Source organism: Carassius carassius, chromosome 30, assembly GCF_963082965.1.
Source record: "Carassius carassius chromosome 30, fCarCar2.1, whole genome shotgun sequence".
Taxonomy (NCBI): Eukaryota; Metazoa; Chordata; class Actinopteri; order Cypriniformes; family Cyprinidae; genus Carassius; species Carassius carassius.
The window spans coordinates 786,006-801,005 of record NC_081784.1 but is presented as its reverse complement, the minus strand read 5'-3'; the positions used below and the strand labels follow the sequence as shown (position 1 = coordinate 801,005).

The window sequence follows — 15,000 nt, the reverse complement described above, 5'->3', positions numbered from 1 at the left end:
GATAAAACCAATTAAACAGATGCATTACAGTAATCAGATTTAGTGTAGAAAATGTGCTTAATTGTAATGAAAAACAAAATCCTAATAGCTTTATAAACAGGTTTCATTAAAAAAAAATAGTTGTCATACTGCATTTATAAATTACATTTATATATTGATTAAACAAATGCATTTTTATACTGAATGCATTTATAAACTACATTTGTGTAAATAAATGCATTTATTTTATTAAATACATGCATCTACTGAATACAAACTTTATAATAATAATCAAATAGAAACAAACTTTAAGACTATTAAGCGTTTTCTTTTATTTAACATTGTACTTTAGTTTTCCTCCCTGGTTTTAATTATTCTGAATGATGATTCTCATTACTGTTATATGATGCTGCTTTTCTCCTTTAATAAAACAGCATAAATTAAAGAATCAGCAAACCAAGACGCTTCTTAACAGGTTTTCATGAGATTTGTCCTGAAACGACACTCATACAGTGAATGTGTTTTATTCAGTCGAGATCCTTCATCCAGAGAGAATTAAAATATTATCATTAAAATAAAATAAAATAATAAATAAAAAATAAAAAAAGGACTCTTTATGTAGTCCTGAACTGAACTGGAGCAGAGCGATGGCTATAAACCATTAAACTTTATAAAAGCTATCAAAATCATAATAATAAAAGCAATAATACATTTAAAAAGAACACTCTTTTTAAATAATCCAGTCTGGTCATAATCTAGTTGTCAAATAAACCTGGAACTGTAATATTGTTGTAATATTATAATGAATATTGTTGGCTATTTTTTTAAATGCAAAAAAAAAATCTGTATTTACTATTAGATTAAGGTTCGTGAACAAACCTGTCTCGCAACATTCTTGCAGAAAATATATGATATATAAATCTAAATGAATAAATAAAATAATAAAATAAAAGGAATCTTTAGGTAGTCAAACTACTAAAGTGACTCTAAATGTTGAATGGACATGACAGAAAATATCTAAATAATAATAATAATATAATATTGAATAAAACATTAAATAATCATAAATAATATATAAAATAATATGAAATAAAGGAGGCTTTTTAGGAAGTCACACTACTAATGACTTAAAGTGACCAAAAACATTGAACGACACGACAGAAAGAAAAGACAAGAAAAAGAAAAAAGAGACCCTGAAATGTTGAATGGAGATGCCAGAAGGTAACTAAAATAATAATAATAATAATAAAATAAGAATATTGAATAATATTAAAGAAAATATAAAATACAAGAAAAATAAAGGACTGCTTAGGAAGTCAAACTATGTATGACTTAAGAAAAGAAAGAAATAAAATAAAATAAATAAAATAAATAAATAAAAATAAATGAAAATAAATAAATAAATAAATAAATAAATAAAAAAGATAAAAAATAAAATAAAGTAAAATAAAAATAAAATACTCTTTAGGAATTTAAACTACTAATGATTTACTCAAAGAAACCGAAAACGTTAAACTGACACGCCAGAAAGAATCTGATGAATGAATGGATAAAACAGCTTTTTTAAGGTAGTCAATGAAATGATAAACATCTTTATCTATCTGTGCTAAATATTATGGTAGTTTTGAACCTCGTAAAACGATGCTTGTGCTGATCCTTTGATATTTGAAGAACTCTGAAACACTGTAACATTCAGAACTCAAAACCTGCGACACTGCAAAGAATACACACACATATATATATAAACTACTAATGAAACATTAATCTGACAACGTCTCTGCAGTCTCCCTCCGAGTCAAAGGATCAGAGGTGCTTCGGAAGCAACACCCAGAGAACATTAATCCAGCACAAGCAACCTTCGAGAAGAAGACTCACTAAATGTGTTTTAAAAGTCGGTCTCTCATTGGTTACACCGTCTCTGGAGCTGAATGTTTTCAGGCTCCTAATGGAACATGCAGTACGTTCAGCGGTGACTCATTCGTCTACAAAACTCTCAGCAACTGCTTTAAACCGGAGCTGCTTTCACTCTGAACAATGTTAGTCTTCACCGCTGACAGAAGCAGAAGTGGGAATGCTGCAGGGACGGGTAGTTAGTCCTGGTCAACGTGACACAGCCAGATAAACCTCCCAGACGTCTGAGGGTCAGATCTGAGCTGCTGGACCACACATAATGGTGCAGTAATGCACCAATGCATCAACTAACATACTTCACTGCTTCTTCCTCTCAGACGCCTGTGAAGAGCATTAAAAGAATAGCTCAGCCAGAAAAGAAAATGTTCTCAACCTCAGACCTCATAATAACACTTCCTCCAGTGAAAAAGTGTTCTGGTCTGAATCAGGAGAGAAATCTGCACAGATCAAGCAGCGTTTAAACAGCTCTAAACACATGTGTAGCTGGATTTTGATGTGAGAGACAACAGCAGATGCACTTTTTCACTGGAGCAAGTGTTATTATGGATTATAGACTCTATGTATTTGAGTTAAAATCATCTTAATGCTGGATTTGTTTCAGGTTTTGTCTTCTCCAGGTGTTCACTGATGGACTGGAGTGCTGTGGATTATTGTGATGTTTTTATCAGACTCTGATAAAACAGAGTTCAAATGCATCATCATATTTGAAGGTTTGTCCATCGTGTTTTAATGCATTATACTTTTTAAAGGTGTAACAATTAATTAATATGTATTATAATATATTATAGCGGTTTAAATTTATTCATAAGATCATACAATGCATTACAAAGCATAGTTAATACATTAAAAACACTTTTATAACAGATCATATATAAAGGCTTAAAGTAAAGTGTTACCAAAATAATTAACGATATAATAATTTTAATGAATTATACGACATCTAGAAGTATATACATACAAAACATTTACATTAAGTACTATATAGAATATGTCAACTGCTTGATTATAATATTGTAAAAAAAATTAAACTATATGTAAACTTAAAGATTTAAATCAACCACATACCAAATGATGCACTTTTTGATGTTTTCTGTATTATGCTTTATTTGTATTTCTTTTTTTATAAATACACACACACACACACACACACACACACACACACACACACACACACACACACACACACACACACACACACACACACACACAATACAGAGTCAAATTAAAATTGCTTTATTGTTTAAATAACACAAAATGTCAATTATATTATTGCTGTAATCTATTATTATTAAATATTATTTCATTATTATTATGATTAACATCATTATTTTTTGTAAAGCTGCTTTGATACGATGCATATTGTGAAGATCACAATCCAAATAATTTCAATTTGACACATGCACCGCAATCACACCCTTTTATTTGAGTAAATAAACATATCTTCTTCTACAGCGTCCTTGAGGAAACATTGCATTAGGCTTTTATTGTTATGCATAGACATATCTCATCTTCTAGGCTGCGTTAAGAACACTAAAGACTGCATGTCAAGTAATTCTGATAAAACACAAGCACGAATAATTGGCTTCTGGAAGCAGGCTGTGTTCTCTGCTCACTCACACACAACGCAAATGAAGAAGTAGGAACGTGAAATCAATAGCGTTTGCTATCAGTGCGCCGCAGCAGGTGTCTAACAGCATCAAGGTGAACGACAGCTGAATGTGCATTAAACAACTTCACATCAGCTTCTCCTTCAAGACATCCGCAGAATCCAGACAAGCATGATGTCGAGACCTCTTTCAAATCGAATTGTTTATGTTGTTATCTTCCTCAATTTAAGAACTTTTGTATTTAGTTTGAGTCTTTTTAAAAGCTGCTTCAAATTCTGAGTTAAAAGACCCATCGCAGCATAAAAGGAGGAGTAAAATATGTATTAGAGGCGGCTCTGATGCTGCTTTACTTCTGTGTGAAGTGATGCAGCTTTGGTGGCTAAGAGTGTATTTAGTGCAACTAGGTTAATTAATTATTTAAAATTTAAATATTGTAAAATTCAGCTTTGTATTTTCATGTTTCTATATTCATATTAACATGTAAAAAATATTATAATTACATTATTTGTGCAAAAGTTTTTTTTTTTTACTTACAAATGTGTATTTTCATGTTTCGAGATTCAGATTTTAATATTTAATATTGTTCAAACAATATTATTTGTATTATATTCTTATATTTTTTTTTACAACTTTATATTTAAATTTTTATATTAATATTTAAAAATACTTAAGTGACATTTGTGCACTTATTTTTTATATTTATTTTCTTTGTATTTCCATGTCTCTAGATTCATATTTTAATATTTAATTTAATGAAATAATTTATGCACTTAAATTCTGGGAAAATTTAATCATCTTTAATCATTTAATCACAATCGCATGATTAATCAGATGATTAGTCTATATCTAGTTTAAATACTAAAGGCTTGTTTGGATTTTAAGAATGTGGGCTTAGAAAATTAATGATCTGATAATATGATCACATAATCTGAAAATAACCAAATATTAACAATATTTTCCTCACTGTATATGTGTGATAATGGATCAACTGTTTGCTAGGTATTAAAATGTGATTTAAATGCAAGTCTCCGCCTTGCAAAAAAATAGATTTTGTTTTAATCAGTTTATGCAGATAGCACAGAAAGGTTTGCAATTACATTTTAGCAGGTTTTGTGGAGAATATGACAAAACTACTGTTGACCTACACTAAAAATACATTTGAGAGAAGAGCAATAGGTTCAGAAACTAAATTATGATAAGAAACTGTCAATACTGTAAAAAAAAAAGCAAGAAAGCAAGCAACAAAAATCATGCAAGCAAGACAGAAAACAGCTGATGTTAGATCAGGTCAGAAACAAACACGGTTGCATGTAATAGATTGATTGTAAGGGAAAAGCAGGTAAAGTACAGTTGATTACATATATGATCTAATCACATCACATGATAAATGCTGGAATCAGTGCAATTCAGCAGTAACTGGTTGTGATTTGCATCAACTGTATAAAAAAGGGTAAAACAGATAAGTCACTAAAGTGCTGATGGAGAACAGACCCTGGAGAGCAGTGATCTACACAGGAACATCTGCAGCTCTAGAGCAGCTCTGATAAAACAGAGCAACAGGTTCACAAACCCAATCCCAGCAGCGCCAGTTTAGCACGCCACGCGCGTTCACGGAGAGCTCGGGATATAAATGCGCGTCACAAACGGGATGAAAGCCTCTTTTTCTCAGTCACTGCGGACTGCGGGTGTGGTGCCTGCATCAGCTCTCTCTCTCTCTCACACACACACACACACACACACACTCGCGTGCACAGCTAAACGATAAACAACACGCAACGTGTTCTCCTCTAACGCGTGAAGTTCAAAGCATCACAAGAGCATCCGCACTTTCATTCACTGTGGAAAACCACTCTGGTCCCCACGCACCAGAATCGATCATATTACATCTCGAATTAAATTTAACACTCTTGATTTTACATGCACGCGCGTCTCGCGCATCACCGCTCGCGGGTTCCCTCGCGCATCCCGCACGATGAGATTTCGATCATCCGTGCACAACCGAAGCATTCACGTCATGTGTCGATGCATTAAGCGCAGTGGTGCACCGGACTGACCTCCCAGTCGATGGAGTCCCACTCGTCAGCGAACATTCGGACGCTCGGCGCCACTAGGGACGATCGGATGACATTGCGCTCTCAAAATCCACATCAAATCACTCTCAGTCGGCGAAATCCCACATATCCCGAGCACGACTCCGAGTCATGAACGCGCTGCTGCCGCTCCTTGAGCTGCGCGTCAAAGCGCCGCGCTCCTCTCCGCCATGAAGAGTGAAGTACCCTCGCTAATTACTCATTTACCCGAGGCGTCCACCCCGTACAGTACACTTATCACAGGTTCAGTCCTTGTGGAGTGAGTCAGGCTCATATCATCCTTAACAAGAGTACTGCATTTCACTCGCAGCCTGCAAATCCAGCGGTGCGCCTTTAAGGAAAAGTCGCTGTATAAGGGCTTTCCGGGAGCCGAATAAATCCTGACGGGCTTCTATTGTGGTATTTCCACCATAATTGGAAGCAATCCTAATGGGATGAGTCAAAAATCCTTTAAGAATCGAATGAGATCCGACTGGATACAGAGACTCTTTTATTCTCAGGTGGTTTGATTTCAGTTGATCCTGAAGGATCTGGTTTGACTCTTGTAGCGCATTTACTAAGGGAGTTAAAGCTGCTCCAGATTCTGTGGAAAGACCCCATGCAGCATAAAAGGAGCCATAAAACATGCAACTCTGAGAGAGGCAGCTCTGATGCTGCTTTACATCTGTCTAAAGTGATGCAGTATCAGATCTGACGGTTGCCATGACAGCTTCACTTAATATACTGTATAATATAATATAATATAATATAATATAATATAATATAATATAATATAATATAATATAATATAATATAATATAATATAATAATATAAGATTCGTATCTGAATATTTTGAAATGAACTACTTGTGCACTTTATATATACTATTTTCATGTTTCTAGATTCCTATTTTAATATTTGAAAATTATTTAAATATAGCTTTCAATAAAAGCTCTTTATATATATATTGTCTGCTATGTGAGTGCAGTGGGTTATTTTTGTTTATTGCAATGGGTTCCACTTTTTGTTTTTGTTATTTTTGGTTCTCAATTCAAGTTCAAGAAATACATACCCTATACCCTAACATTTTATCATATTTTAAAATAAATTACATGACATTATTTATGCATATATATATATATATATATATATGTGTGTGTGTGTGTGTGTGTGTGTGTGTGTGTGTGTATATTATTCAACTTTTTATAGTTATGAAATTATTTGTGCATTTTATTTTTAATCATTTTATTAAGAACTTTGTATTGTCATGTTCCTAGTTTCATATCTTCATTTTTTACATTTACATTTAGATTTATTTACATTTCATGACTTAATGTTTAATTTATTTATTACAATATGTAGAAACGACATTAATAGATTCACATTTTAATATTTAAAATGATTTAAATGACATAATTTGTGCACTGTAAATATCTGAAAAAATTATCAGAACTAAACAGTAGGCTAAATCCATATCCAAGTATAAGCCGCCTCTGAGCCTGCTTTGCAGTGTAAAGGCGGCATTTGATGATTCTTGTTTGATTGCATTTGCTTCCATATTATGATATATACTCCAATAGCAGTCCAGCACATATTTCTAGGAGATTTTTTGGCTGAAGTGTTATTTTGAAATGGCACGCAGTGCAAACAGCGCCACACAAATAAACGTGCATTGAACTGAATTGAGTTCGCACTCGTCAATAGTCATTTATACCTCATTATCACGTGCGCCCATGCATACCTCACACCATTCGCCCTTGCAACACTAATATTTACACAATAGTACTTGTGTTTGCATGCTCGCCGTGTTTCACTGGCTCTGCGCCTCCACGATAGCTGTAATCTGACTCTGACGAGCGGGAGACTCTTACCATGAGCACGGCGAGGTTGTTGTGGTGCACGCAGTGGATGGTGGTCGTGTTGTGCGCGGAGCCCGTTATGTGGCAGCCTTCCGCGCGCCAGCCGCCGTGTCCATCCAGCAGATCAAAATCCCAGTATGCCGCGGTGGGGTCTACACCCAAAGAGAAGTGCCGGAGAGCGACGGTAACCGGCTGCACGGGGCTCCCGGGGCTACACCCATCTGTACAGGAGAGCAACACATTGCGTCAAGTAACGACCAGAGAGGAAAGTCCTCAAGTGTTGCATCAATATGGAAGCTGATGCATGCAATCACGCACATGCACGGAGATGTGCATCTCTGAATTTAACAAATGAGCTTAACTGCGCAAGCAAACAAGTCAATCTAACTCGTGCACAATAACAACGCAACAGTTGCAATGCGCATGCTTTCTCATAATTGCATGTGACGTTATTGAAAATATTCCATTGCAAACCACTTATATACTGAAACGCAGTGATGTATTGGATGCACGAATGAAATGCATGGGAAAAACCGCAGCCTTACCTAATTTGGTGAACGCAACTGGTGTCGAAACGCTTCTGCGCTTGCCATCGTCCGCAAGATTTGACGAATTCCCCGTGCACGGAAAGAGTTTTCCATTGCGGAAAACGATCAGCTGCAGATTACAGGTGCAGTTCTCCCCAGACCGGGGGCCAGCCAGAGGGAAATGTATGGAGGCGATGGCCACCGTGTTCTGCAAACGGGGAAACGCGTGTGAGACATGTGCATCAGATGCGCAGACGTGTGTCAGATCCTGTCTGATTGAGAGAGAGAAGTGGAAAGTGCTGGAGGAAGCAGGGGTTCTGCTGCAGAGGTGGAAATGATTCCAAGCAGCACAGCTAACTACAACATCAGCCTAAAGCAGCAGTCTGACGAAAACAGCACAGAACCAGAGGGGTTATCAGCATCAGCATCATCAGCCTAAGAAGAGTTCACCTCTTTATCTGTTAGGATAGTGGGGAATATGTCACTGTCTCCTGCAGATGCTAAAGGAGAAGAAAAACATGCTATGTTGCCTTCTGAAAACACATTTGAGATTAAAGCCATAAGCAGATGTTGATGCAGAGACAGTTTTTTAAAAGCAGAAATTTGAAAAGCAGAAAAGATTAAGCTGCTGTTCAGCTGAAAACCATTTCATGATCAAAACTGGCCAGGAAAATAATAATAATAATAAATAATATATATATATCAAATACCATGACATAATAATAATAATAATAAAATAATGGATTCCAGTATTATGACTGGATAGTACCACTTATAACTAGTTAAAAAAAAAAAACCTATGATTTTTTTCTTTCAACATTTTGTGCAATCCCATTAAAATGTATTATAATAAAATATAAAATACAATAAAATATATCAATTAAAAATAAAATACATTGCAGTAGTATCACTGGACAGTACATACATGATAAAAATCTAGTCAAATAATAAATAAATAAAATCAATTAATATATACACCAATAATCCCATAAAATGTAATCCCATAAAAATCTCTCTCTCTCTCTCATATTATATATATATATATATATATACACACACACACACACATTAATAACCCAAGATTTTCAGCACTTTGTGCAATCCCTGTTAAATCTAAAACATTTTGAGGTTGGAAGTTACAGGGTGAAAACCCCCATCAGTGTTTATTCAAGACTCTGATATAAGGTTGTGTGTAATGAGTGCCTGTTCTTAGAAAGCCTGCCGTCAGCATCCGTCTGCTCCAGGAAGGATGTCGAGCAGCGAGGAGGTTCATTCACAAAACCAGGCGCCTCTTTAGTCATGGCATGATTTCCATATGTGACTCACGGCTGGAGCTGAAAGCGTCCTTTACCCAGAGTGCACTGCAGCATCCCAATTACATTCCAGCAGCTCTTCAATGCAGCAATGCAGATCTACACCACACACACTTCCTCTGAATGAATAATGACATTTATTTGAATTTGTCTCGGTAAGACGTCTCTCTTTTCACCCTGACTGTATCTGCTGTATCTATAAATAAGTGTCTGGTTTATCCTCACTTCTTCTTGTCCGTGTGAAGAGGACCGTTCAAGCTCTTTATAAAGGATGCGTTCAGCACCAAGGACAGCAGCCAAACACATTTTCATCAAGGGAATGGGTCTGATATTTAGAAAACAATATATAGCTTCTTTCGAATGGGTTATTTGGCTCAAATACATGTATTTTTATAATGCACATTGTTTCGAAGCATAGCCATTGTTTAGAAAGAATAACTAACAAATACATTAAATGATCAATTAAAAGGAGACATTGAGAAAAGCTCCTTAAGATGTTAAGTAGATAAAGAAATAACCTTTGAAGAAACCAAGATGCTATTCCTATTTAACCCTGTAAAGCCTGATATATGAAATTATAGTTTTGTATTTTTGCTTGCGTTAGACTGAGAGAAACAGGTTAAACAGTAAAGTTTGATCATTTAGGGCCTTAGAAATATGTGCATCAAATATAATCCAGTAGCTTTATATGATTAAACATATTTATAAAGTGCATCCATGCATTCATACATACACAAACATTAGTTTAAACAGATGTAATCCAGACAGAAATCATAAAATGAATCTGGTGTTGAATTTAATACGATTAAAATGAACTCTAAGAAAAGCAGAATCCATGCAATGTCACAGTGAGTTTGTTATTTACTGCAAAACAGAATAAACTTGGAGTAAATGTTGGTAGAATCACTCAGTTTCCGTGATCCTTACAATAAAGCAACTTTGTGCACTAAATAGACATACAAATTCTTAGAAAATACATAATGCGTATTACAAAAGGACAACTTAGTGAATGCAAAATTTAGTTAGAATTATTTTTTTTGTATTCTATATAACACATTCAGCTGCAACATGTTCACATTAATTTCAACGCCAAGGTTGTGGGTTTGATTCCCAGAAAATGCATGGGTTAATAAAGTGAATAATGCAATGCATGTTTCTTTAGATAAATGCATTTGCCAAATGCATGAATACAAAATTATTATCATTGATTTACATCAATGCCAGTGTCGAATGTCAAAGTCTTTTATTCTGCTAGAAGTCACAAAATTGAACACAGAATATTAGTTTGGATGAGCCAATTCAGAAATTATAAGACAATAAATGTTCAAAACCAACTAATTTATTAGCAACTTTAACCATGCTGGAGCAATTTTGAGAATAGATTAAAACCAGTCTTTAACAGAGAGAGCATAAGTTTTGATAATAATAAGAATGTAACTTTTTTGCTGCTTAAAATGTTTGTAGAAACAAATGATATATATTTTTTATGTTTATTTGAAAACAGCAACATTAAAAATGTCTGTACTGTCACTTTCGATTAATTTAATGCATCCTTGATGAATAATTGTATTAATTTATCTTCTTTTTAACCCCAAACCATACAAAAATATGGTGCAGAACAACTGTTTTCAACACTGATAATAATCAGAAATGTTTCTTCAGCAGTAAATCATCATATTAGAATGATTTCTGAAAAGTAATGGAGGAATGATGCTGAAAATACAGCTGTGCATCACAGAAATAAATTACAGTTTAACAGCTATACCCACAGAAACCGCTGTTTTAAATTATAATAATATTTCACAATTTTTACTGTATTTTTGATCAGCTCTTGGTGAGCAGAAGAGACTTCATGTTTCACGTCCAAAAACAATTACTTATAATTATGTATATATATTTAAAATATGTTTTGAGTGTCAAGACATAAGTACAGACAATTAAAATAATACTAATTAACATATTAAAAGGCCTATTCCAAAATATTTCAGAAATCATGCAAGAAATTAAAAGGAAAATGACCGATTTCTTAAACACTGTTGATCAAAAGGTTGTAATAATTAAGATTTTGTAATGTTTCTAAATGAAGTCTCTTCTGCTCACAAAGGCTGCATTTATTTGATCAAAAATACTGTAAGAATTGTAATATTGTGACTTTTTTTATATATATAATTTCCACACACATACACACAAATCAGCAGCACGACTGTGTTCAACATTGATAATAATCAGAAATGTTTCTTGAGCAGTAAATCTGAATATTTTCATGATTTCTGAAGATCATGTGACACTGAAGACTGGAGGAATGATGCTGAAAATACAGCGGAGCATCACAGAAATAAATTACACTTTAACACAGATTCACACAGAAAACAGCTGATTTACATGCTAATAATATTTACTGTATTTTTTATCAAGTAAATACTTCATTGGTGAGCATAAGCATAAGAGACTCATACTAAAATTTTAAAATCAGGATTATTCCACTAGTGTCTATGAGCTGTCAATGAATGTTTTTTTCTGAGTTTTTATGAGCTTGAAAAAAATTGTCCATTAATGTGCATCATACGCATATTTCCAAAATCAGACATAAGACAGAGATGAGACTAATGCATCCACCGATGACATAAACGCTGCTATTTGGTGTCTGAGAGCAGCTGAGGCCAATAAACACATTACTGAGACTGACACAACCAGACCGAACCGTAACGAAACACAAAATCAGTCTGAACCATCAGCGCGATCACAACATGAACAATCATCAGAGCTTTCCGAAACATTATCTCTCATGGGTTTATCATCACAATCAAAATAAACCAACAGCAGCTCTCTCCAGCTGAGAAAGTCTGTCACGGACGGCTGTCGTGATCTGAGGAGCTAAAGTCTGTGTTTCAGAGCAATGGCTTTCATTTGAACTGACATTCAGCCCTGCATTCAGTCGGATTCAGATCTCTCATGCTAAATACGAGCCAAAGTAATCATGACCTCATGGAAGTTTTTCTGCTTTTCATCTCGGACCCGAAACTGATGCAACTAATCAAAGAAAAAAGCAACTTACTGTCAAGTTTTTGTGCAGGCAAATGAGTTTTTGTTCGCTTAAACTCTAAATTGTATGTCGTGTTCTGGTCATTTTGACATGAAAATACTAGTTAATGTCATTGCATTGGACTAAATATTTCTGACTTTGCACACATAAGATGTAACAACTTAGCAGAGAAAAAAAAAAATTCTCGTAAAAAAATGTTTTTTTTAACTGATTTTTTTTTTTTCAATGTAGTTGCTAATTTAACGTTAAATAATACTTATTATATAAAAAGTGAACTATCTAGCAGTTCTCAAAATGTGTTCCCCTAATGATAAACAAACAAACTAATTAATGAACTAATATTACGGTAAAGTGCCCTAAAAAGGGTTCTTTTCAGAAATGACAAATGAGAGAATGTCAGCTTTGTTAATGTAAAATAATACGTTTAAATAAAATGATAACATATCTAACTATTTCTCAAAAAAGTATCATTTAAATTTAACCAATATGATACTCAACAAGACGAAAATACTTAATTTAAGGGCAGAACTGAATGCAGAACAGTTTTTACATGATAAATAAAGATGCCAAATGAATCAATTAATCAATGCATTACAGTAGTTCGACAGAATACCAGTTTTCACAATATGACACATCATCTCATACATTAACACTCAATTTAATAAATGCTTCTACTATTGCATTTGCTTGTGTAAAAGTCACTCAATGTCATCTGTAATTCAGAAACATGATTCATGAGCAAAGAAACCTTTCATATGTTAGATCGCTTTCTTAATAAATCCCACCATCATCTGCCTCCTTTATGAGTGTGTTATGAAGTCAACAGCTAATCACGTCCTCATAAACGCCGCCTCAATCCCACAATCCTCCTCTCCTGTCTCTCTCAGCACAAACAAGGCCAGGATAAGTGCTGGCGACCCAGGGCTTGTAAAGCAGCCGCTGCCGATCGATTTCCCAGGAGAGAGTGTGTCTGATTGATACAAAGGAGCCGCACAAACGTTTCCATCCCTGCATTGACAGATTCATTAGAGCAGCTTCCAGCTAATACATCATTCATGCTTCACGCAGACACAAGTGTCCAAACACACGGCTACACAAACACCACATTCAGAGCCGCTCAAATGAAAGAGATAAGGGATCACCGCACTAAGAAAACATACTGAAGGATGGAGTTTAAAACTATACTGAACTACAGTGTAGATTATTGTGGGAGTGGCCTGTTTTCCCAGAAGTGGAAGGTCAAGAAAAGGTCAAAGAAAATATAGTGCTGCGTTCTGGCGCGTAGCATGAATCACAGATTTACATAAACACTAGGCTTTGCCATGGTTGTGGGACAAAACTAGCCCATGCCAGTCAAAACAGCCATCAAAACTCAAAATATGCCATTTCCATACCTTAAAGGAGGAGCATACGGTTTAGCCCTGACCACAGGGATTTGGGGCAAAAATGCCACCAAAATGGACAAAAACATCCCATTGCACAATTCAATTAATTCTATTGCATCTTTAGCAAACAAAGGGAAAATGAATGGAAACTGTCGATTTTTGTATCAGCTCATTTTGGACCATTTTTATTTTTTACACAATTTCTAAAGCATTGCACATTACAACCAATCACGCGCGATTCTGTTGAGTTTATGAATGCAATGGCCAATCAGAGACGTTCAGATGAGTCACCGCTGACTGAAATCTGCTCTCCTGAATTCTCTCTTCTTAAACAACAAAGTGCAGATGTGCGTGCAATGTGAGAGATTCATTTCACACTCTTCATTGATTATATTGATTTATCATTATTATGTTTTGAGAGTGCTTAAACTTTCGAAGTTAGTCACAATGTTCTTGACTTTTGCTTTTCGAGTTTGAATGACCGTGGAAATAAAACAGTTACAATTAGCAACTTGCGAAGTTTTTATTTAGTACAATATTGGTGCACATAATAAGTATCACTATGTTCAAATAATAATAACAACAACATTTGTCTAATATACCAGTTCTCAAATAAATAATACAAAAATGGAATTTGCCTCTCTAATGCATAGATACAAACAAACAGTAATGGGGTTAAAAAAAGTGTACTGCAATCATGAAAAATACCACTAAACTACTTTCAGAAAAGGAAAGAAAGCACCTAATTTTAAAATAAGACAAATATACACCAAATGACAACAAATCTGATTTAAGGAGTAATTCTGCACTACAGCTTCAGAAACACTATAAACAATACGCAAACATCAAAATCCACTCAAAAAATTCAAACCCCATTATCAGATGCTTCATTAATGACTTGAGCTTTTTGTAAATCACAAACACATGCAGTTCTGAACCCAATCTCAGCATATTAAAGCAGCTCACATCATTCCCTTCAGCATGAGAAACACAGACTGACCTCATCAAGTGCTTTTTCAGATTGGCCTGAAATCTTCCAGTTTAATCCCAGATGAATCACAATTAATCCACAAAGATGCACAAAAAACCATTTAGAAAAATACAGGGAGTGAATTGTTTAAGAGAAGGTCAACCAAAGACCTCAAACAAACAGCTGCTACCTGCTGACAGGTATAACAAAATAAAAGTCTTCCTGTTGTGCTTTAAAAAAAAAAGAAAATGGTTTATATATATTAAGTTTTTTAATTTTTTTTGTATATTTTCATAATTTGTCCAGACAGGAAATTAAGTACAGTAAATGCACAAA

General features: G+C 34.5%; 1 protein-coding gene across 1 annotated transcript in view; it reads right to left on the bottom strand.

The window, feature by feature from the left end:
* Positions 1 to 15,000, bottom strand: part of LOC132110372 (adhesion G protein-coupled receptor A3-like) — an 88,453-nt gene that overhangs the window by 19,740 nt on the left and 53,713 nt on the right. Inside the window, exons 13-14 of the mRNA XM_059516922.1 lie at positions 7,972 to 8,161; positions 7,439 to 7,647 (exon numbers count right to left, since the gene is read on the bottom strand). Of these exons, the coding sequence (XP_059372905.1) occupies positions 7,439 to 7,647; positions 7,972 to 8,161 (399 nt within the window). The remainder of the gene's footprint in view (positions 1 to 7,438; positions 7,648 to 7,971; positions 8,162 to 15,000) is intronic.